We start from the raw sequence: 22,881 nt of genomic DNA, 5'->3' as shown, positions 1-22,881 counted from the left end.
TTACGCTTAATCTAACCGAATATGTTGGTGAAAATTACGCTTAATCTAACCGTCCAATGTTCATCGGACGTCATCTGTTTAATCTCAAAAATATCAGGTCGAAATTTCAGACATCATAATATCCGACCGCTCCACGTCCTCCACTGATTGTACGGACGAACACGCATCGCACCGCTTTTGTAACCCCTTTCGTAATGACAATAATAACCCTGGAACGACGATGACACGATTAAACCGACCACGCCCTACAACACGAAACAGCAATAACAACTAATGATTTTCTGACACGTGTCCGAGTAGGACCGGGCATCTCCCAGCCGTCCAACCCGCCCCATCACCGTTAAAGTCGACTATAGTAAACTGTATCTCATCGAGTTAAGAGTGTGACGCGTTTGGGGTTTTTAGTGCAGGGGATTTATTTTATTTTATTTTATTTTATTTCAGTAAAGATGTAAGGAAAAAGGTTTCTTAACTTCACAGGCCTTTACTTTGAAAGACTCGAGAAGATCAAAACCCAAAAACAATAATAGTTCTTAAATAGCTTTTCTATTTAGATCGATGATCTTGGAAAGAAAACAATTAGCTAATATCTTGTCATCATCCAAATAAACTATGTTTCGATGACGAACCCTTTTTTCTTTTTAGAGAGAGAGATAGATAGCATACTACATGAGTCGTTTATTTTATTTACAAATAAACTTACTTGTAAATGTGAATCAAATAGCATTCGAACTTGAAACCTCAAGTATCAACTACTAAGCCCTTACCGCTTACACTAGAAATGGTCGGTTGATGACGAACCTTGAGCCTAAATTAAGTTTTTACACCGGTTACTATTTAGGCATACCATCCAAAAAAGAGTGTACATCTTGTAAGGTGCTAATATTTTTTTGAGAATAGGTAGCGCGCTATTTGCTTCATTCATTGAAGATATGAATTAGGCTACAGAGGTGAGACAATCCGGGTCTCAGAGAGAGAGAGAAAAAAAAAAAAAACACGCAATCATAAAGAGTCCTTCCACAAATGAATCAGCTGTTTGAGCCTACGCACCACCGAAACCGGGTCCACTTGTATGTTACGAAATATTCGATTGTTTCGGGCCTTCCAGATGGTCCACCAGCATGCAGCTAAATCAGCTAGTCCGTTCCTTCTATTTAGTGCACCATACCGTCCCCTCCACCTATCCCAGACAGCATGAACATCATCACCCAGGTCCTCCGGCTGAACGTCGTCGAGTCCCAAGACCATGATAAATTTGATAAGTATGTATTGGGTGAACAGATGATCCACCGACTCGTCAAAAATCCCACACAACGCGCAAGCCATATCTCCAGTCCATCCTCTCTTGCTGAGATGGTCCTCCGGCTGAACGTCGTCGAGTCCTAAGACCATGATAAATTTGATAAGTATGCATTGGGTGAACAGATGATCCACCGACTCGTCAAAAACCCCACACAATGCGCAAGCCATATCTCCGGTCCACACAGTGCAAATATTGATAATTGGATAAATAGGTGTAAAATTTACACACCTTTTAGGAGTGTACAGGTTTGCTCCATTCCATTTAGATAACTTAAGATTATTGTAAATCATATTGATTTTTTTTTCTGATTTTATCATAGTTTAGTTCGTAATATAAATATATCCTTATTTTTTAAGTTAATGCAGTGGATGAGAGAAATGATGTGATGGATTTTGGAGTCAGGGTTTTCTGAGAGAGTTATTTTTTATGTTTATTTGGATTTTAATAAAACTCACTGTTTTGTCTCGTTCGTGGATAATAAATATTACATTTCTTTATTTGTTTAGACTTTTTTTAAATTTTTTATGTAGCCAACGAATTAGATCTTTTATTATTATTATTATAACACTGTCACTTCGCTGTATGGCCATCGGATTCCCACTATTATTTCTTCGTGTTTGTTTAATAAAAATAATGCAGACGTTCATTGCATGCTTACCATAATTCACCTATAATTCACTACTTAAAACATCTCTAATACAAATTTCTTCACCTTTGATTCACTACTAAAAACACCTATAATTAATACAGCCATGTGCATCTCTACATATATACATGTATGTATCTACTCTCCCCAGTTCTCTAGCCCATGTGCACCGATCTCTACATATATATATATATATATATATATATATATATATATATATATATATATATATATATATATATATATATATATATATATATTAGTTGAGCTAGAATACTATCGATAGCAAACGGACTCTTTTACCACCCATTTATTTTCGATGATGGAGCCTCCAAATCGACGATCGGCACCGTTGAATATGATATATATCACTTGAAGTGTTTAGAAATCAAGTTTCAAATCTTTTCGACATCATTTGCTTAATGATCAAAGAGTTTCAAAATTTATAATTTTAATGGTCGATATGAGGCATTTTCTCGTTTAACGGTGTAAAGATATTCAAATCAATTGAATTTTTGTTAGAAAATTCTTTAAACTATTTAAAACAAGATCTATACTCTTGATCTTGATTACAAGACTTNGCTCAACTATATATATATATATATATATATATATATATATATATATATATATATATATATATACTCCCATTGTAGAAACCTGGCTCAGATGCGCTCTCTTCTTCTCTGATCACTTTTATCGTTCGTTCACACACAAAAATGAAGACTCGGCAACGACTTGTTCTCGTCACCGTCTATTCTCTTCTAACAATTATTATAACGATTAATATTCATGCGCAGCTATTCCCCATCGTGAACGAACCAAACGCCGACTCCAACGAACTCCGCACGTACATCGTCCACGTCGACGAGCCACTCGGCGCCGACTCCTTAGGCTTCGACGACTTACGTGGCTATCACGGGTCTTTCTTACCGACGCCGACTTTGCACTCCGGCGCGCCCCGCCTCGTCTACTCCTACACCGTGACGTCATGAGCGGGTTCGCGGCGCGGCTGACGCCAGCCGAGGTCAGGGCCATGGAGTCGAAGCCCGGGTTCGTCCACGCGAGCGTGGACCAGGTCCACCCACTCCTCACCACGTACACCCCCCAGTTCATGGGCCTCACCCAACGGAGCGGCGCCACGTAGGCAGACGCGAGCTTCGGCCAGGGCGTCGTGATCGGGATCCTGGACACGGGGATCCACCCGACGCACCCCTCGTTCGGCGACTCGGACATGCCGCTGCCGCCGCCCAACTGGCGAGGAAACTGCTCCGTGGCGAGCGGGGTCTCGTGCAACAACAAGATCATCGCCGCGCGCGGGTTCAAAGCGTCACCGAACGCCTCGGCGGTCGACACCGCGGGGCACGGGACCCACGTGGCCAGCATCGCCGCCGGGAACTTCATCGACAACGCCAGCGTCCTCGGAAGCACTCTTGGCACCGCTGCGGGGATGGCGCCACGGGCGCACCTCGCCATTTACAAGGTGTGCTTCAAAGACGGCTGCACTGCCAGCGACGTACTTGCCGCGATCGACCAGGCCATCTACGACCGCGTCGACATCATCTCCATGTCCCTCGGCGGCAATGCAGCGGATAGGTATTACAATGATGGCGTGTCGAAGGGGTCGCTGGCTGCAGTGTTGCGCGGGATAGCTGCCGTCACTGCTGCAGGCAACTTGGGGGCGAATGAGAATACGTTGGCACATGACGCGCCGTGGGTGCGTACTGGTATCAACTCCGGATCTCATGTTTTAATAAAAGAACGATGCTTTACGTTGCAACCAAAAAAAAAAAGGTATTTAGTACTTTATATTTAACAGGTATTGACGGTTGGGGCAACATCTACTGACCGGAGGATTAAATCTATCGTGAAACTCGGGAACGGAGAAGCGCTAGAGGGCGAAACAGCATACCAGCCGAGCTCGTTCAACACGTCGAGAACGCTGCCGATTGTATATCCGGGGGCGATTGGCCGCCGTAGTGCGAAGTACTGCCTGAAAGGGTCACTGAACTCCATCGATGTGTGGAAGAAGATAGTGCTGTGCCACCTTGGCAACAGCAGGAACGTCGAGAAGGGCGAGGTGGTGTACGCGGCCGGCGGGGCGGCGCTGATACTGCTGAATCCGGAGGAGAAAGGTTACTCGACGCTTTCAGAACCACACGTTCTTCCGGTGGTGCACTTGGGCTACTTGGATGGGCTAAAGGTTCAAACCTACTACTACTCGCTGCAAAATTCAACGGGCGTTAGTGGTGCAAATGCGTCGATCATTTTCAATGCGACGACGTATGGCCACCGCCCGTCGCCCGCGGTAGCCTACTTCTCCTCCCGTGGGCCGCCGCTGTCGAATGGAGGGATTTTGAAGCCCGACGTGCTCGCGCCGGGTGTGAACATCCTCGCAGCATGGCCGTTCGAGGTCGGGTCCAATCCATCTGGGCTTGCAGAATCGACATTCAACTTTGACAGCGGCACGTCGATGGCGACCCCTCACGTGGCCGGCATTGCCGCGCTGATCGGAAACAAACACCCGACATGGTCGCCAGCTTTCGTACACTCGGCAATTATAACATCGGCAAAGGACGTCGACCTCGACGGGAATCCGATCACCGATGAGCTATCGAACAGAACGGCAGGCATATTCACGACTGGCGCCGGACACGTCGACCCCCTGAGAGCTATTGATCCCGGGCTTGTGTACGACATCCAGCCTGGTGACTATGCCGGCTATTTATGCGCACTCGGGTACACCAACATGGAGATGCGGATGTTGTACCGTAGGCGGATGAATTGCTCGGCCATGAGGTGGACAAGTGCGCCGATGATGAACTACCCGTCGATACAGGTGTCGCTGCAGCGGAGGGAAGGGCCCGCTGTAACGGTGAGCCGGACCGCGACGAACGTCGGGAATCCGAGATCGGTGTACAGGGCGCGCATCACGGTGCCGGAGGGGGGTGAGGGTTGACTTGTCAACGCATCAGCTGCGCTTTTCGAGGTTGTACCAGGAGGCGAGCTTTAACGTTAGCCTCGCGGTGCTCAGACCTGCCTCGGATGTCGTGCCGGTCAAGTACGCCGCGGGGAAAATCGAGTGGGTCTCTGGGGATCGGGTCGTCAAAACCCCGATTGCGGTTAAGTTCGTTTGAGGCGGTTACGTACGTGCATGCGTGCATGCATGCATGCACGCTTGCAAGGGGTTATAAAATGTTGGTTTGGAAGGCTTTTTTACGTTATTTGTTATCATGGTTAATTTCCTTTTGTGAGTGCCTGGTGGAGTTAAATGAATAACATTAATTAATATGTAAACTTGTTGTGTTCATTATTAATATAAGCTTGTATTACATTGACTTTGTTATTAATGTAAGCTTGTATTTGTACGCGTACGCATTGATAATTTTTATGCATCTTTAATTTATATGTCCATAATGGATGGGCAACAGATTGAAATTAAAAATTGTATCGTAATTTGTGTATACACTTAGAAACAAAGAAACTTAGAAAACATGTCCAGTTATATTTCGCACTTTATTAACTCAGTTTCGAAAGCATGCTTTTATCTTGTGAATAATAATTAGGGAACCGACTTAATATACAATTATTAATTAATTAATTAATTAATTAATTAATGGGCTAGGTTGTTAAGATGCAACTTGTATTTAATTTTGTGCATTTAAAAAGGTGAGTGGAGAGCAATTATACTTGCTTCATTTTTAAGTTTAACAAAACGATGTTGAAATTATGGCCTCGACGGATCCAATGATCTTACAACCAAGGCGTTAACGAATCAAAATGAAATTGTCTTACTTGGACTGTGTCTAGTAATGTTATACACATGTACACTTATCAATTAATTGACTAAATTTATTGGAATAGTAATCGACGGGTCAAAGGTGCTTGATTCCATGGGTGATGTATCTATTGGAATAGTAATCCAAACGTGATCTAAAATTTAATTAGAGATAGAGTTTATCCAAAATATACATTGACTATATTTAAAAACTAATATAATTTGAGCAGGATATATAATTATCTAAAGTAAAAGTTGAATTTATCATCTGTTATGATTTAATAGCTATATATAGTTAGACATAGATTACTAAGAGGAACAAGCCACAGTAGACGTGGCTGTATAAGACCGAGGGTGTGTCTTCTAGGGTCTTTAGTATCTTTTCCTCATATAATTTTGTTCTATTTTGAATCTTGACATAATCTGTATCAATGCAAATATCGATTCTAACAATTGATATTAGAAAAAATCACGCTTCCAATAATATCAATGCATAACTCTCCTCTAATTTTGCTATTACATCAATTTTATTTATCTTGAAAAATTATTTGCTAAACCTAGGTAGTGTAGCAGGTACCCCTATATATGATCTTATTTTTTATCCAATCATTCATACATATTGTTGAAGGATAAGATCAAATTATTCAATACGTAAAATTGTTGATGGAGTGTGGTGCACGAGCTCACCGGTGCACCAGGTGTAGGCAATAAGACTACGCCGATTGAACGGGCCATAAAGAACACGAGAATTATGTTGGTAAAATTCCGCTTATTTTAACCGTCCAATGTTCATCGTACGTCGAGTATTTTATTTCAAAAATATCAGGTCGAAATTTCAGACATAAGCGAAATGACTAAAATGCCACCCATTATAATCTCCGACCGCGTCACGTATTCTAAGGACGAATGTATCGCGTCGCTTTATATCCTTTCGTAATGACGATAATACCCCTGGAACTAAGTACGCAATCAAACCGACTCCCCTCTAAAACGCACAACACAACCAACAGCGAATGATATTCCGACACGTGTTTCAGAATGCACACCTAATCCGCAAATCGTTTTCAAGCCTCCAAGTGGCAACCGTCCAACTCACCCCATCACCGTCAAAGTCGATTGATCGGACGGTCAAGATTGATTCATGATTTCCCTACTCGGACAATTTGAAACCGGCGCAGAGGCGAAATTCCAATTTTGCCCTCTCACCTCATCGTATATTCCAACGGCTCATCGACGAAATGGATACACCCAAAAGCTGACGCCCCAAAAATAATCAAAAAAAAAAAAGGAAAAAAGAAAACGAGAACGGCGAGAGAGGAGAGAGAATTTGAGGAGAATCCCACGAGATTCCTCTTCGACTCCGATCGAGGGCGATGGGTTAGAAGAGGATTTGGTACGATTTCGCCCTCGATTCCTCCTCCATTTGCTTCGATCTCAAGTAATTTAGTATTCGCTTTAGGGTTTCGTTTAGGGATGGAATTGATTCGAGCTTTCCCTATCATTCGGAACCGATTCTTCTCAGATTGGTTTGGAATTGATATTTTTTTCATTAATTGAATAATTTAGGGTTCATTTTAGTGTTTTCGTGCTTCACAAACTCGCGGATTGGGGCTCTGTGGGCGTTTTTGGGGTCAATGAGCTGAAAATGGCATCTGGTTTTGCTTGTGACACAATATTAGGGTTTCTGCACTATTTATTACATTCTCGGTTTGTTTCGATCTATGCTGGTTGCTTTTTGCAGGAATTTTCATGGGATTTTCCTAATTTTTGTTCTTTTCCATGAGTTTCTAACTGTTTAGAATGGATTTAGTGGGATTCGGGATTGGTATCGTGATTCGATGACTTTATTTGCTTTTTGGATTTTATGGGAGTTTGATGCCTAGGGCGTTTTGTATTTGTGTCGTTGGATAATTACCCTAGGGGCATTGTACTTTGATTATCTCATAATTGGAATCATAGTATTGCAATTAATATCTGTGCATTTCCTTCTTTAAGTTATATATGTACTAAAATCTTTAATGAGCTCTAGATACACTATAATTAATGTTTACTTGTAGCAATGAAACCTATCAGATATTTCACCTATGTTAAAATGCCATAGAGTACATATCTATTTTATAGGGTGAAAGGAAGGTTCGTTGTTAGGCCACTAATCTATCTATTCTTCATTTTGGATTGTTTACTGTAGTTATATATGTGTGGAAGCTCCTCAGTTGGCTATTTGTGTACGAAAATACTTTTGATTTTGTAAAGTTTCACAATTTGTACAGTAGTGCTAATTGTCGATGTTATATATCTTGCATTGCAGGTGTCTCTGAATTTCTCTTTCACCAATAGAAGAAAATAAAGAGATTTTATTTTTCTGGTTTATTGCAAATTGTTCTGTGGTGATTCCAAAGAACTTCATTGAAGTTGGAGTTATTTATTTTTGGAGATCGGACCGAGCTCTTACCGAGATATTAAGTTTCCGTATTAAGAGGAAAGTTGGTGAAGGTTAGGAACGAGGCAAGCTCAGCACTTCTATGCCAATTTTTATTTTATGTTTAGCTGTGTTTGTTGATGGCAGTTTCCCTGCTGGAACCACAAAGTGAAGTTCAAACTGATAGACATCCTTTATTGATGGACCGCACAGCAAACCCTAACACCCATGAGCATGCAATTGATATACCAAGATCGGCCTCAATCTCTGATCAAAATGGTCGTGATGACTTTGATTTAAATTACAATGATAGACCTTCAACAAGCACATCACCTCCTCTCTCACAACCATCATTACCATCACCGACTGTATCTAACTCTAGAAATGCTTCTTTCAATAGAAGAGGCGGTGATAATTACAATCGTGCCACTCGCAGAAGCCCTTTGAACTCTGGACTCTGGATCTCAGTTGAGCTCGTTGTCAATGTGAGCCAAATTATAGCAGCAGTTATCGTCCTCGCCCTCTCAAGGCATGAGCACCCAAAAGCTCCTTTGTTTGAGTGGATTATTGGTTATACGGTGGGCTGTATTGCTACCCTCCCTCATCTTTATTGGCGCTATATTCATCGCAACAACCTGAACTCTGAACAAGAATCACGTCAGGGATCTTCTTCTCCAGACAACCTTCCACAATCTTCTTACACTGTCATTTCTGGTGCTCAAAATTCAGAAGGAGTGCATGGTCATGGAAATGCCGAGGTCTCACAATTAAGACAAAATATAATAACTGCTAATCCAAGGTACCTTATTTTAACATTTATCTCGCCCACTGCAATATTAATCTCTGTTGTCTTTATGATTCTTTTTCATCGCAGAAATTTCTGAGAGACGCTATTTACTTGGTTCTTTTGAGCACCTGTGTTACATTCAGATGCTAAAGATAGACTCTTTTGAATAATTTTTAATAGGAGTGAAAGGGTTCTTTATTTTCAGTAACTGTCAATGTGATGCTCAGTTATTCTTTATGAAATTCAATCCTAAATAATGGGTGCTTTTTAAATCTGTTATCCGAGAGACCAGATCATGACTTATTTTTGCTCCTTGTACTAAAAATCTCTTTAATTCTCAGAGAAGGTGTATCAAAATTTGTAATTGTATTCTGAGACTAATTGACTTTTAGCAAAAAACATGGGGTCATAGTGAATTGCTCTTCATTGGTAATGCAACTTGTAAGCTAGTAGGTGGTGGCTGTAAAGTTATGCGGTGTTGGTTCTTTTTCTGTATGCTTAGGACCCTTTTTTTTGGGATCATCTAGCCATTCAATATGGAAAAACTTTCTTGTGAAGTATGTACACTTGATTCTCAGGAAATTTGATTTTTCTTAATTAGAAAGCCCTTCTTGCATATTAATATATTAAGGCTTTCAGATTAATCATTTTGTGGTAATACTATCAAAATGCAAAGAATTTTGTGTGCTTTCGATCACTTTTATGACTACTATATTGGTTCAACTTTAAGATAATATAAATTTTGTGATATACAGGATTAATGCGCTTATTGAACATTTTAAAATGGCACTGGACTGCTTCTTTGCTGTGTGGTTTGTTGTGGGAAATGTGTGGATATTTGGCGGGCATTCTTCTTCTTCTGATGCTCCTAACTTGTACAGGTAATTGAATTTGACAAATTACACAATTTAATTTATTGTGGAAATTTTACTTAGGCCGCTTAACTTCAATATTTTGCTATTGACTCGTTGAACTTCGTATTCTCCGTTAGAGACTATTTTAATGTCCCTAATGGAAGGGGTGACTTACTCTTCACCGCATGCATTTATGTGGAATAATGTGGTAGCTGATTCACAATAGCCTAGATGAGATGATGTGGCAGCTTAATTAATTTCCACATTGTCCCGCTGGTAAATTAATTCACTAGTGAGGGAGTGACCTAATTGTATCAGGTACTGGAGTTCAATGCATTGATTACAGCACTTTGAAGTTCAGTGACCAGTGGCCTAATTCCTCTTTAAGTTCAATGACTAATAGTCTAATTTAACACCTACATGTGTATCTTCTCTTTTTACTGTTAATGTTATAAGTATTAAAATATAAAACCTATTGTTTTCTTCCTTGCAGGTTATGTATAGTGTTCCTTACATTCAGCTGTATCGGTTATGCAATGCCTTTCATTCTGTGTGCAATGATATGCTGCTGCTTGCCTTGTATTATATCCATTATGGGTATTAGAGAAGAAATGAACCAAAATAGAGGTGCTACCTCCGAATCGATTGATGCATTACCTACATATAAGTTCAAATTAAAGCGGCGTCGTAGTGGTTTAGAGAGTGAAATTAACACAGAAGGCCAAAGCGAAGTTGGGATTTTGGCTGCAGGAACCGACAAGGAGAGAATCATTTTGGCTGAGGATGCTGTGAGTTTTTTCTTTATACTTTTCCATGCACTTAAATTTAAATCGTGTCATTACCTTTTATTTTAACTTTTAGCAACTATGCCACAGGTCTGTTGCATATGCTTGGGAATGTATGTTGAAAACGATGAGCTCCGTGAACTTCCTTGTTCGCACTGTTTCCACAAGGAGTGTGTAGACAAATGGCTCAAAATCAATGCCCTTTGCCCTCTGTGCAAATCTGAAGTAGGGGCTACCTCGGGCTCCTCCAGCTCGACGACAAACCCTAGCCGACGCCAGAACGATAGGAGAGTCGGGAATGGCTTGGACCTGCAACAAGAAATGCCATAAGTTTTCATGGCCTCTTGATAGTATCATCAGAGTTAAAAAAAAGGGGTTCTTTTGTGATCCCTAATTATGGGCATCGATCTCGATGCAAACCTGAAGGTCTTTTATTTTTCGACCGGGTTTTGCTTTGGAATCGGTTGTTGGTTTTCTATGCTGATGGTGGTAACAGGGATCTATAAGGCCTCCGGCGAATCAAAACATCTTCAGCTCGGTGTAAGTGAAGAGGCCATAGATCTGGGGGAATGACACTCAGAAATAATTGGGGATCCAGTGAAATTTCAGGTCACCTTTTTATATACATAAAAGATGAGTATCGTTTTTCCGCTCTTGCTTGCTTTTCATAGTGATGCTGAATTATTGGAGATTCACAACACACAAAGAAAGAGTGATTTGGAACAGATAAACTCTATAGTGGAAAACTGAATATACATTAAACAGTTAAATCATGACGACCTGCTGCATAGTGGTTAAAAGTTTGTTAGCTATACACCTCACCTTTTTTCAATGTCTTTGGTTGGAAATTTATTATTATTACTTTTTGTCTTGCGAACAATATGCAATTTCACTACTCAGTCGTTTTACAGTAATAAAGTATTGAAACATCAGAGTCGGTTCTAAGCCTCTTAATTCTGGGAAATAAGTGGTTCAGCATGTGACATGAGACATCGATGGGTCGAAGTACCCGTCTTTGCCGTCGCATGTGGTTCATTTTATTTCCATTGTCCACGTGAGCCGAAATTCTAAGACTATTCTTAGGCCTTTCTGCGGGTTGTGTTTGTCGATCTTATCTCTCTTGTGAAGGTAAACAACAGCTATGGTTGGATTATTTGTGAAATCTGCTTTGCCCGTTGTCTTAGTACTTTGGGGATAAATCTGTGATTTGCTTTCACGCTTTTCAGATAAAGTGACGTAATAAACAAAGAGAAAAGTTCAAATCATTTGTAGCGAATCAAGATTTATACCCAACCATGTTATCAAGCATTGCTAATCTCCGTTGATTTGACACAACTACTGTAATTTAAATGTGAGTAGAAGTGTTTCTCCATCTATTAATTTGAACTCTTTAGTTTATTACGTCACTTNCGGTTTGATCCTATTTCAACCTTGGTTTTGTTCTTTTGTTCTGTTTAATTCAAGCTAGCTTTGCGGTTCTGGTTTGGTGTTCTTCGTGTGGATGGGGATAGGTATATGTTTATGTACAAGCAGTAATTAGACTAATTTTGTATTTAAAAAAAAAAATTGAATTGTTTTTTTAAAATAAAATAAATAATGTTTGAATGGTTAAATTTGAATAGGAGGTTAATAAATTAATAAATTTATTAGCTTTGAATATTATATAAAATAATAAAAATATATTAATTAATTAATTATAAAAAATAATTTAATTTTTTAATCAGTTAGTAATTATGTTACTTAGGTAACTAGTAAAAAAATTAATTAGATTAATAAAAATATGAATGACTGATCAATATAAATATATTAGTTTGTGGATAAATGTATTAAATTATTAATAATTAATTAGCTAATTAATTAGAAGTAATAAATTAATTAAATACTTTATTTAAACAATAGATAATAATTTAAATATATTTATTAGATTAATTAATAATTTAATATAATAATTAAAATTAAATTTAGATTTTAATTAATCTTGTTCTCACTCGGGAACAAGTTTGTTCTAGAAAAAAAAAAGAATAATAATTTTAGACTTATACCATTTTATACCAATTTATTTCGAGGGTTCAAAAATTACTGTTCTCGGTATGAAATTTACGTTAGAATGAAGAGAATAGGAGAAAAAAAAGAAGAGAGAAAGAAAAAAAAATGCTCCTGTCGTTTAAAATAAGAAAAGGGATAAAAAAACACTCTACTTTTGGTGCAAAATAAATTTTTTTTTCTCCCTCTCTTTTTTTCATCTAAAAGAAAAGAGAGAGGTGTTTTTTTTGTTTAGAGAGATAAGTAGCACGCTACTCGCTTTATTTATTTTATTTTAGAAATAAATTTAGCTGAAAATATAAATCGACTAGAATTCAAATTTGAGACCTTGGGTGCCAACCACTTAGTTCTTTGCCAACTGCTCGAGGAGATATCACTTGGTATTAACTATTTAGGAAAAAAATGTTAATAAGCTGATTTAAAAAATTAATAATAGAATGAGAAAAAAATGAAAGAGATTTAATTATAATTACGGCAAGAGAATGTCCCCACCAACCATCCGAGGAATTCTACACTGTCACACTTACACCACGTCATTAATAACAAGTCAATCACATTCCTTCTTTTCAAACCAAAGTACAATAAAAATACTTTTTTACAATCATGATGGGACATATATTTTTAAAAGGATTAATTTGATTGGTTTGTTACGCCACGTCACTAATATACCCGTTGCATTCTAGAATTTTTCCAACCATCCAGGGGTCTTCTTGAATTATTATAATAATAATACGAGCCACGTGTTCGGATTGGTGCCGAGCAACAGTAACGTATGACTACGACTCTATGAGAGGAAAAATTCTAGAATGCAACGGATATATTAGTGACGTGGCGTAACAAATCAATCAAATTAATCATTTTAAGAATATATGTTCCATCATGATTGTAAAAAAGTATTTTTATTATACTTTTGTTTAAAATGAAGGAATGTAATTGACTTATTATTGATGACGTGGTGCAAGTATGACAGTGTAGAATTCCTCCTACGAGGGAGGGGCCTATCACCAAAGCAACTTTAATTAATGGACCCGCATATGATAAATCCACTTATATAAAATTAAATAAAAAAATTATTAAAATTAAAATTTTAGAAAAATTATAAAAAGACTTACATATATGAGATAGAAACTATATATGAAATTATAACGTGCAATGCAATAATATACACAAGCACGTGCCACGCACGTGGTTGCCGACACTAGAAGGCACCACCCTTGACACACGCGCGCGCGCACACACACACAAACACTCTATGCTTTGTAATAAGCACTTNTCTCTCTCTCTCTCTCTCTCTCTCGCGCTCTCGCTCTCTGTATATAGTATAATATATATCTAAAGACATATAAAAATGGCGGATCCAGAGAACCTGTCCTACGCAGAACACATCAAGAAGCGCCACCATGAGAAGGGCTGGCTCTATGCTTGGTCCATCTCTCTCTCTCTCTCTCTCTCTCTCTCTCTCTCAAATATTATATGCATTAGTTGATTATCTTCCTCTTCATTTCTGTTTTGATTTTTCTACTTCGTTTTTTTCTTGAAAATACACAAATATATCATAATTCATAACTCTTATGCGAGTCGGAGGAGTCGAAAAGAGAATTCCTCACTTTATGAACTGCTTAGCTTTGATCTTCAAGTTCAAAATGGTTATGATTTGCTCGCGATTTTTGGCATTTTTGTCACAGTATTGTTATGTCAGTTCTAATAGATAAATTAAAACTATACATAATAGTCCGGAATAAAATTATAACAAATTAAAAGTTGAGAACTAACTGAGAATGCTTTTACGGGCTGTTCATTTTGTGGTTTGTAATATTGCAAAAAATCTTCATATTTTGTATTTAAGATATCCAAATCATCACTATATGACTCAAGTTGGAAAGTTATAGGAATCATAAATAATCCAGAACAAAAATATTTTAAGTCCCTAGCATCTTCCCGCTGTTACGTGACGAATTATGAGTAATCCATTACAAAAATATATGTCCCTACGATCCTCGGCTGGTAACGAACTTTTATTTTGAATATAAAATACACTTCACCTGATATCAAATGGATTCATCAAATTGACATCTTATGCTAAATGAAGTTATCTTTCTTTGTTTTTTGTTTTTCGTTTTTTTTTGTTGATGAATTGGTGAAAGAACATTTTACAACAACTGGATATATTTCTTATATATTACACCAAAAATAGGAGGAAAAAAAAATTTTTTAAAAATTTTGAGGCAGAGTCAAGGAGCTAATTGTATAAATACATGCATCAAGTAGTTGGGAGTCATTGAATGCATTTTATGCGCACCATTGGATCTTTCATAAATCAAGTAGCTAGCATTATCACATAAAAAAAGAGGTCGCTTTTCATTAATTTTAGTTGCCCATCACCTAATGCAAAGAAAAGGATAAGGCCCATTGCCAATGCATCATATTTGTTGATAAGCAATATATCCCACGTAACTGAGAAAAATATTTTATATGATATAAGAAAATTGTGCTATTGTTGAATCAGTTGTTGTTTGCCTATTTCCTCTTATGCTAAATTGATGGTGTTTGAGCCCTCAGAAGAAAAAGAAAAAATTGTGAACAGGTTAAAGGGTTAGTCTTTAGCAATCTTTTTGTGAGAGAGAGAGATTTCATTGCCTTATTACCTGTTAGATGGAAATCAAACATGCCAACAAAAATCGGCAAACTGTTTTGCAGCAGTAAAGGTTTGTAACTTGTTTGGAACCTGCATTGCTCTTTTTCTTCTTCTTCATTCTTCTGCTCGCTGTTGTCCTCTTAGATTTGGTGACTATTTCTGGATCGTTTCTTATAAAGTCAACCTTTAAGGTATCATAATACACGGTGACTTCAACTTACTAATCCGAGTCGTTTAAACTCTTTCTTGAACAGCTTTTTCACCTTGTAATGCTGCTTCTGCTGCTACGAGGCCTGCGAGTGTTGCCTCGACTGCCTCTGCTGTTGCTGCAAATCAGAGTAAATTCTCTTGTGAGTTTGCGGAGTGTCGAGGTTTTCATGCATCTTGATTCTATCGGATTTATGTGAGCGCAAAAAGTGTTGTATGCGAAAATAATGGCGTGGTTGTGACCGAGCGCATGTTCCTCTGTCCACCTTGTGTAAGACGTGAGAGAATGCTTGTGAACTCTGCTTGAGTTCCTGGTTTTCATGCGTGTGCAAGTATAAACTATGTATTTATAAATTGTTTTGTTTGTTGCTAATAAAGTGTTGAAAAACCTTGTTCCCATGATGCTATATTGCTTGCAAAATTTGGTAGAATTAACAAGACCCCAGCAGCTTACTGCTACAGTTAAAGGCAGAAATTAGAGCTTTTGCATTCGGATTCTAGAAGCTCATTTCAGCTTCTCGCTGTCGGCGGAAGCTGCAAACATCTTGACTGTTAAACACATAGCTTCTACCTTTAGGTAGAGAAGTTGTTTTTAAAGGAAACAGATCAGACAGATGCACATATATCAAAGTCATCTAGAGTTCATACAGGAAACAATACAATCGAAAAAAAAAGGAACTACCTCACGTAATTACGAAATGCTTCTACAAATGTAAAGTACAACAGGTATCGTGTCACCGCGCACTTTGAATCTTGCCCCCCAACTAATAGAAGAATAAAATGTATCAAATTATCCAAAACTAAGAATAAAATTAAAATCCGTGGCCTTGTTAACAACTAGTGTGCTTTATGGTACAACTGTTAACACTAATCCTGGTAATAATGTGGGAAAACCCGGCTAGCATTAACTACCGTACAAATGTAGACGAAGAGGAATGATGGATCGGTATGCTTAGAAGATGTACAAGCACGCGATCGCTGTAAGAAGTGTTGTTAATAGCACGGAGACGACATTGACCCCATGGTTGTCTAGAATGTTCCTTCCTGAGATCTTGCTAACAGTTGGACCTGGGTTTGCAACCACCTGCATAACAACACCAGATTTATGAACAATTAGAACAATTTTGGAAAAATATATACCAAATAGGAGTATCGTACTAGAAGGATAACGAATAGCACAATAAAGTGCTTGATAGCTAGTCAGGCCTTCTAATTCGAGGAGCCACTGTCCTCTTAACTTTAATTATCAAGTCATCAAAGAGCCAAAGATCTACCGAATGAAGTCTTTTTATGCTATACTTGTTGTCCATAAGCTTAATAAATCAGCATGTATATCAAGCTTTGCTTATTAAAATCCTTATTAGCTTTTTATTGGAATATCAGAAAAACCGACCATGTAAAAATGTAAGATGATGGCAGAGTTGAATCTATTCGATGAAAGGGGACAATACCGATAAAATTGGTGACACTCTCGATACCAAATGAAGGTAAGCAGTATATTGATACTTACATGAAAGTAGGATAACAAACTCATAATACAACTCGTAAAACAATTTCGCCCAAATGACCATCAGAAAGAAAACAACAATGACTGGTGAAGAATTATTTACCTTTTTTCGCAAAGTGCAATATCCACTGAATTGCAGTGTTGCACCCAACAAGGAATCAATCAAGCTTCCGCACAGCCCAGCTGCTGCAGCAATCGGTACAACAAGCAACTGCCTCCGAGCTATCTTAGGAGCACATTCAGAGGTGAGGAATCCAACTAGGACGAAAGTGAGCCCAATGACAAAGCCCGCTGCAGCTGCTGCTAGAAACCCATCAACAGTTACTGCACCGTTTGTGCCCTTTCTAACTTTCTGATTGAATGGAGGTGAAGAATAATATCAGTAGTAATAAAAATTAATATCTTCTGATTGAAAAAGCAGTGAGAAAGTATGTGAATAGAAAATATGCATATAACAGAAAATTTGCATATTTCTTCACCTTTCTGTTATGATTTTTAGCTTATCAGAAAAGCAGTTTCCGTAGGGTTTTAGAGAGGTAGTGAACTCTTACTATAGTAAAAATCTGCTTAAAGCAAGATAGAGTTAACAGTCGAATTACTTAATTTCAAGCTGCTTTACTAGCCAGATTCAAAAAGAAGCTTTTAACCAAAGTGTGACCAATATTATGCAAATTTAACTGATGTAAGCCAGAGCACTTATTTTGAATCCAAACTTATGTATGAAGTATGAATTGAACATCTATAAGAATAGATTTTGAAAAAGGAATAGCAAAATTTAGATAAACGGGGGTTACAAATAAGATAAATGGACGGAACTAATTGGGACAACAAAGTAAAAGTAAAACGCTTCTACTTTCTCCGCAAAATTAATTAAACAAAAGAAATTTCTTGAATATAAACGCCAGATTAACTAAGAACCATGCATATAGAAGATTTCCCAGAAATATAAAAAACTCATACCTTGAAGTTTGTGATCAGCCGCGGTTGACCTCTGCTAAGTATTCCAAGTTCCGAAGACCAAGTATCTCCATTGCAGCAAGCATAATGTCCGATAATACCACCAATTAGTCCAGTTACATAATTTGACTCTTTTGTATCCAAGCACCTATCTTGTCCCCCAGTTAAGAATGCTACTATAACTACCAAAACTGTAGCGATACCACTATTTGCTAGAACTTGTACCCTGCCAATTAGGATAGATGGTGGACAGCAAGTTATAAGACATGGCAAAAGAATTTCCCGCAAAAAAAACATCTACAATAATCATTCAGAACTCCAATAATGCCATGATATACTGATACAAAGTAAAAAGCAAAAAACATTCTTGATTATTAGAAGGAATAGCTTCGTTAAAGCACTTCTCTTTAAGCTATAATGATCTTGAATATGACAAATAAGCTAACCATACCATCTCATACTATTTCGCTATGGAAGGAGAATGTTTCCCACCATCTTTCCTAGAAACTAAACTAGACAACTCAAAATTTGATAGCTTTTGTTCACTTTTTTGGACAAACATATCATTTGCCAGATTTAGAGACGTCTCATCAAATGACGACATAAGCTAAGCATTACAGCAAACACTAAATAGACTTAGCATCAAGTAAACAGGAAAAAAGAAAAAATCTAAATGAAAGTAAAATCTCATTAAATGGCCTAAAATATAGACACCAACTAATAAAGATCCTATTTTTAGGGTATAGCAATCAAATAAAGAGCTCAGTAGAGCCAGCACACGACGAAATATCCTTAATGAAATCTACCAACTAATGAGAAGCAAAAATTTTAGAAGATCAAACAATTAGAAGAGCAAAAGTTTAGGAAAAAAAATGGAAGTGGCAACAATTAGCGAGCCTAAGAAAGACCAAATCTTTCACAAACAGTTGACATGCTACAACAAAATGTCACCAATTTCTCTGCCCCCCTTCCTTGAACTCCACATCAATGGCGCGCTTCCGCTCCTCCCCGACCCTCGTGAGCTTCGACGACGTGAAGAAGAACACCAGAAGAAGCGCCGCGAACCTTCAAAAACCCAGTTCAACACCTCTGAGTAAGCAAAATCCGATCTAAATCGAACGAACACGAAGAAGAAGAAGGCGAAGAAGAAGAGATCGCGAAACCTATAGCCCGCGGTCATGTGGATCACCATGACCGGGATCCCGACGAGAACGCCCGACAGATCCACGGATCTGCGGCGGAAGGATCGAGCGGCGATCGCGGAGGAGGCGAGGAGGGAGACGAGGAAGCGGATCGCGAGGGGATCCATCCGCGATCGCGTCGATCTCGCTCTCGCTCTATCGAATCCGAGAGCATTACTATAATTAGGGTTTTAGTAATAAAATCGAGGGGGAGGATGGAAACGACTCCATTGGTTTCTTCGAATCCAAGTTTCTCTCCTGTAGTCGCTCGCTCTGCGACAATGCGAACGAATCCTCCGTAACGCGACAGAGAAACTATCACGTGAATCGGGTGCATGGTTACATCTGTGATCCGGTCCTCCTGGCCGTCCGTACGGAAGTTGACGAAATGGAGAGATAATACATCAAGCGGTTCATGGATGTTCGGATGATGATCTGGGTGTAGGGATAATTCTCATTTAGACTTCACGAACCTAGCCAAGATTTCCGAATTAAAGTCTCTGGAAATTGTTTGCCACGTCAGACATAAGACCGCATTTTTAATGCGCTCTCTTTGTTTCCGCGCTATTTTCAAACTATACCATGGTGAATAATCAATTGCAAGTTTGCAATGAAGTTCTGATTAAGATAGATTTTTAGATGACTTGTGCTTAAATAAATTTTTTTGCTGCTTGTTTTTTTTTTTTTTTTTTTTTTTTTTTTTTTTTTTTTTTCAAGAACAAGATAGCATAGTACCGAACTGGGATTTTGCTGCTTGCTTTTATAGTTATAAAATTGATATTCATCTAGGTTCTATAATTTTTTTGACAATAAGTGAATGCGTAAAAATGAATGGACGACGTAGTTGACTTTGACCTGAAGTGGACCGAAGATAATTGTTGTATTTTAGAGAATTGGAGTTTGGATCAAAAATGAAACTACGATAAATCAAACAATAAAAAGTGAACAATGGAGATTGAAGATAGATAAGAAGACGAAGGTAAGCTAATTGATTTAAGTGCATAAGCTCCAAGATATCGCTAGCTCATCTGCAGCATGTTATAACATCTTTCTTTCTCAAGAACAGTAATTTGAACAGAGCCCTACATCTAAAACTGATGGTGAAAATAAGGCAAACCATTTGATTTTTTATGAACTTTCCAATCCAATTTTCTACAGAAGTACGAAACCAATTGAACAGATTGCTTCAGCCGAAGTTATTAATCGATTGCGGTGGAAAATTCAGTTTGATACTGGATAAATTTTGCTTTTGCACGCGATGTTCATCGAAGCTAGAAATTTTGCACCGAGGGAGAGGAGATTTATTCAGTATCAATAGGTTTCTATTTGCATCAACAAATTTCTATTCCAAATGATGGAAAGAGCATCCAAGTTAGAAGACAATATTGCTCCAGTCTCAATATTCATAAAAATAAAAAATGCCAAAGAAAATAACACTGAACTTACTTGCAAAACGGAATCAAATAAATGGAGTTACTCGAAAGAATTATATGTACCAAGATAAAAAAGATAGGCTAGTAGTTGGTTGTACTCTTCTCCGAAAAAGAAGTAGAGATCCCTTATTCTGGTCCTTCACTCGCAAAGCTATTCTCGCTTCTTCAAAAACATTCTGATCAATTCCTTTATTAAGTGCTAAGATGGAGTGTCATCGTACGCATCAATTGTTCGTCATATTCTTGATTCTGGCAACAACAGGATGATCTTTATTCACCATAACAACTTCTGTTTAGAAGAAAACTAAGTGAAATAAAAGGCATGATCTTGGAACATCCAAGAAAGACAATGTCTAACAAACTTACCACACCCAGTTGTTACATTAGCAAAGGAAAAGACATAAGGTATTGTTTTGTTTGAGAATTTTTATCCTGGGGGGGTGCAAAAGGTCCCTAAGAAGGATTTTAACTCTTCTTATGTTATCGACCCCGTGTTTCACTAGGAAAAATTGAAATTAGTTGGGATAAAGGCTTATTCCAGAGAATAACACAATTCCACGATAATTGATATCTCGCAGGATATCTCCATCATCCCCACTTAATTCCCTAACCAAACACTTGTACAAAAAAGAAAACATTAGTAATGAAATTGAATTTCTTATCAAAACAGTTTTTTTTTTTTTTTTTTTTGCTAGTTCCACATTCATTAAAAATCTCTTCATTGTATATGAACAGAGCACACAAAATCTAGAGGTGAAAATTACCACAGAAATACCTACATGGCCTAGTAATTTCCAAATTATTACCTAAAATTCCAGCAAATTGGAACTGCAATTTTCTTTAGTTTATTGTTTCCGGAACCATTATTTGATTAGGTTTCAAAATGATTTTACTAGAATTTTTCATGATATTAGTTTAAAATATATTTGTAGCCCCAATATACCTCTACTTAAAAATAATCATATGTACTCTTCTCCTATTGTTTAACCAAAAAGTAAAACATATTGAAACGATTTTCCATTTCTATCCTAACAATAAAACAAAAATGGAATCTAATTCGCCTCCAATTTATTCCAAATTGGAATTAATCGAATCGAGCCGAATCGTATTGTTCTTCTAAATCGAGATTAGTTGAATCCTACTCAGATTTGATTCCAAACGCAAGTGCAAGCTAAAATTTCCTCGTAATCCTGATCGACGATGATACCTTTCGACCCAAACAAGCACGACAACACAAAGAAACCCTAACAAGAGCACGATGCGGGGGGGTGATCGTACCGGGGTCGGAGGAGAGCCAGAGGAGGAAGGCGCAGAGGACGAGGACGACGGGGATGGCGTGGACGGCGTCCTCGGCGAACCTCGCGCGCGCCGCCTCCTTCCTCCCCGCGTGGGATCGGGGATCGTAGGTGGGGAGTTGATCTGACACCGCGAAGGACCCGCCGCCTCCGCCGCCCTTCGCCGCCGCCGCCGCGGCGGCGGCGGCGGGGGAGGAGTACTCGTCGGACGTGCGCGCGGCGCTCGAGGAGCGGTGCATCGTCGGAGGCGAAGGAGAGAGAGAGAGAGAGAGAGAGAGAGAGAGAGAGAGAAAGAGAGAGGATACGAAGAGTGGTTGGTTGGTTGGTAATGGTGTCGAGGAGATTTCGTGAATGGTTTCGCTCCTCCCGCGAGATTGTTTGGTACCGATGGGACTCGGGGAGAGCGGGAAAAGTGCACTGTGGCCCCTCCGCTATTGGCTATTTGGAACAAGACCCCCCCGAACTACTCTTTTATAAGATAATAAAAGTTTTACATCAAATAGTGTGGGAGGGAATACTAATTTACTTGCAATTTTATAGAATTTTTTAGCGTGTAAAATTATAGGAAATAACTACGATGCCAACCGAAGCTTTAGATTTTTATTTATTTATTTTTGCTTTGATTTGAGAAATTTTGAACAGTTAAATTTAACAACTTTAACAGTAATTTCCATTATTTTAAAGCGTCCATCATCTCCATGGAGTTATAGCAATTAATTTTAAGAACTGTTTTTTCTCTGTTTTTTCAGAAGCTAATACAAATAACTCTAATTAAAGAAATTTAGGCTCAAAATCATGTCAATTAAAAAGGCAAAATCGGGGGTTCATTTTGAGACAACCAAAGGTTGAGGTGTAATATTACAAATCAAAGTTTGGTATCGAGGAGATAAGTTCGGTACGTGCTGGTCTCGTGAGAAAGGGTCAAATACACCAAGGCCGCCTCCATTTACGAATTAAGTCCCTAAACTTTCTTTTTTTTTAATTCACAACTCTCTTCTTTGATATTTCAGCCAGTTAAATATATATATATATATATATATATATATATATA

General features: G+C 38.3%; 4 protein-coding genes and 1 long non-coding RNA gene across 8 annotated transcripts; 3 read left to right on the top strand and 2 right to left on the bottom strand.

Annotated features, from left to right (window-relative positions):
- On the top strand, nt 3,184–4,908 carry LOC109718437 (subtilisin-like protease SBT1.2). Its single transcript, XM_020244680.1, has 2 exons — nt 3,184–3,666; nt 3,769–4,908. Exons 1-2 carry the CDS (start codon nt 3,184–3,186, stop codon nt 4,906–4,908), a joined length of 1,623 nt encoding a protein of 540 aa, XP_020100269.1.
- Nucleotides 6,966–11,509, top strand: LOC109718322 (E3 ubiquitin-protein ligase At1g63170-like). Of its 3 annotated transcripts, XM_020244505.1 has the most exons (6): nt 6,966–7,120; nt 8,036–8,220; nt 8,294–8,945; nt 9,689–9,814; nt 10,281–10,575; nt 10,663–11,509. In XM_020244505.1, exons 3-6 carry the CDS (start codon nt 8,347–8,349, stop codon nt 10,900–10,902), a joined length of 1,260 nt encoding a protein of 419 aa, XP_020100094.1. In that variant the 5' UTR covers nt 6,966–7,120; nt 8,036–8,220; nt 8,294–8,346; the 3' UTR covers nt 10,903–11,509. The 3 variants fall into 3 exon arrangements, with proteins under 3 accessions (XP_020100094.1, XP_020100092.1, XP_020100093.1); XM_020244503.1 differs by having other exon boundaries at nt 8,036–8,945; XM_020244504.1 differs by lacking the exon at nt 6,966–7,120 and adding an exon at nt 7,148–7,165 and having other exon boundaries at nt 8,036–8,945.
- LOC109718447 lies at nt 13,895–15,864 on the top strand. The gene is made up of 2 exons (XR_002218465.1): nt 13,895–14,040; nt 15,505–15,864. It is a non-coding gene; the product is annotated as an uncharacterized LOC109718447 (long non-coding RNA).
- On the bottom strand, nt 16,079–19,733 carry LOC109718445 (protein PGR-like). Its single transcript, XM_020244692.1, has 5 exons — nt 19,085–19,733; nt 18,873–18,986; nt 17,925–18,147; nt 17,068–17,316; nt 16,079–16,541 (listed from the first exon to the last, which is right to left on the bottom strand). The coding sequence occupies exons 1-5, from the start codon at nt 19,228–19,230 to the stop codon at nt 16,410–16,412; spliced, it is 864 nt and encodes a 287-aa protein (XP_020100281.1). The 5' UTR covers nt 19,231–19,733; the 3' UTR covers nt 16,079–16,409.
- Nucleotides 20,364–22,269, bottom strand: LOC109718446. 2 transcript variants are annotated; one of them, XM_020244693.1, is made up of 2 exons: nt 21,814–22,269; nt 20,364–20,824 (listed from the first exon to the last, which is right to left on the bottom strand). In XM_020244693.1, exons 1-2 carry the CDS (start codon nt 22,067–22,069, stop codon nt 20,760–20,762), a joined length of 321 nt encoding a protein of 106 aa, XP_020100282.1. In that variant the 5' UTR covers nt 22,070–22,269; the 3' UTR covers nt 20,364–20,759. The 2 variants fall into 2 exon arrangements, with proteins under 2 accessions (XP_020100282.1, XP_020100283.1); XM_020244694.1 differs by having other exon boundaries at nt 20,364–20,784; nt 21,814–22,264.

Source organism: Ananas comosus, linkage group 12 (assembly GCF_001540865.1).
Source record: "Ananas comosus cultivar F153 linkage group 12, ASM154086v1, whole genome shotgun sequence".
Taxonomy (NCBI): Eukaryota; Viridiplantae; Streptophyta; class Magnoliopsida; order Poales; family Bromeliaceae; genus Ananas; species Ananas comosus.
Note: the sequence above shows the minus strand (reverse complement) of the source record. Positions and strands in the feature narration are given on the sequence as shown.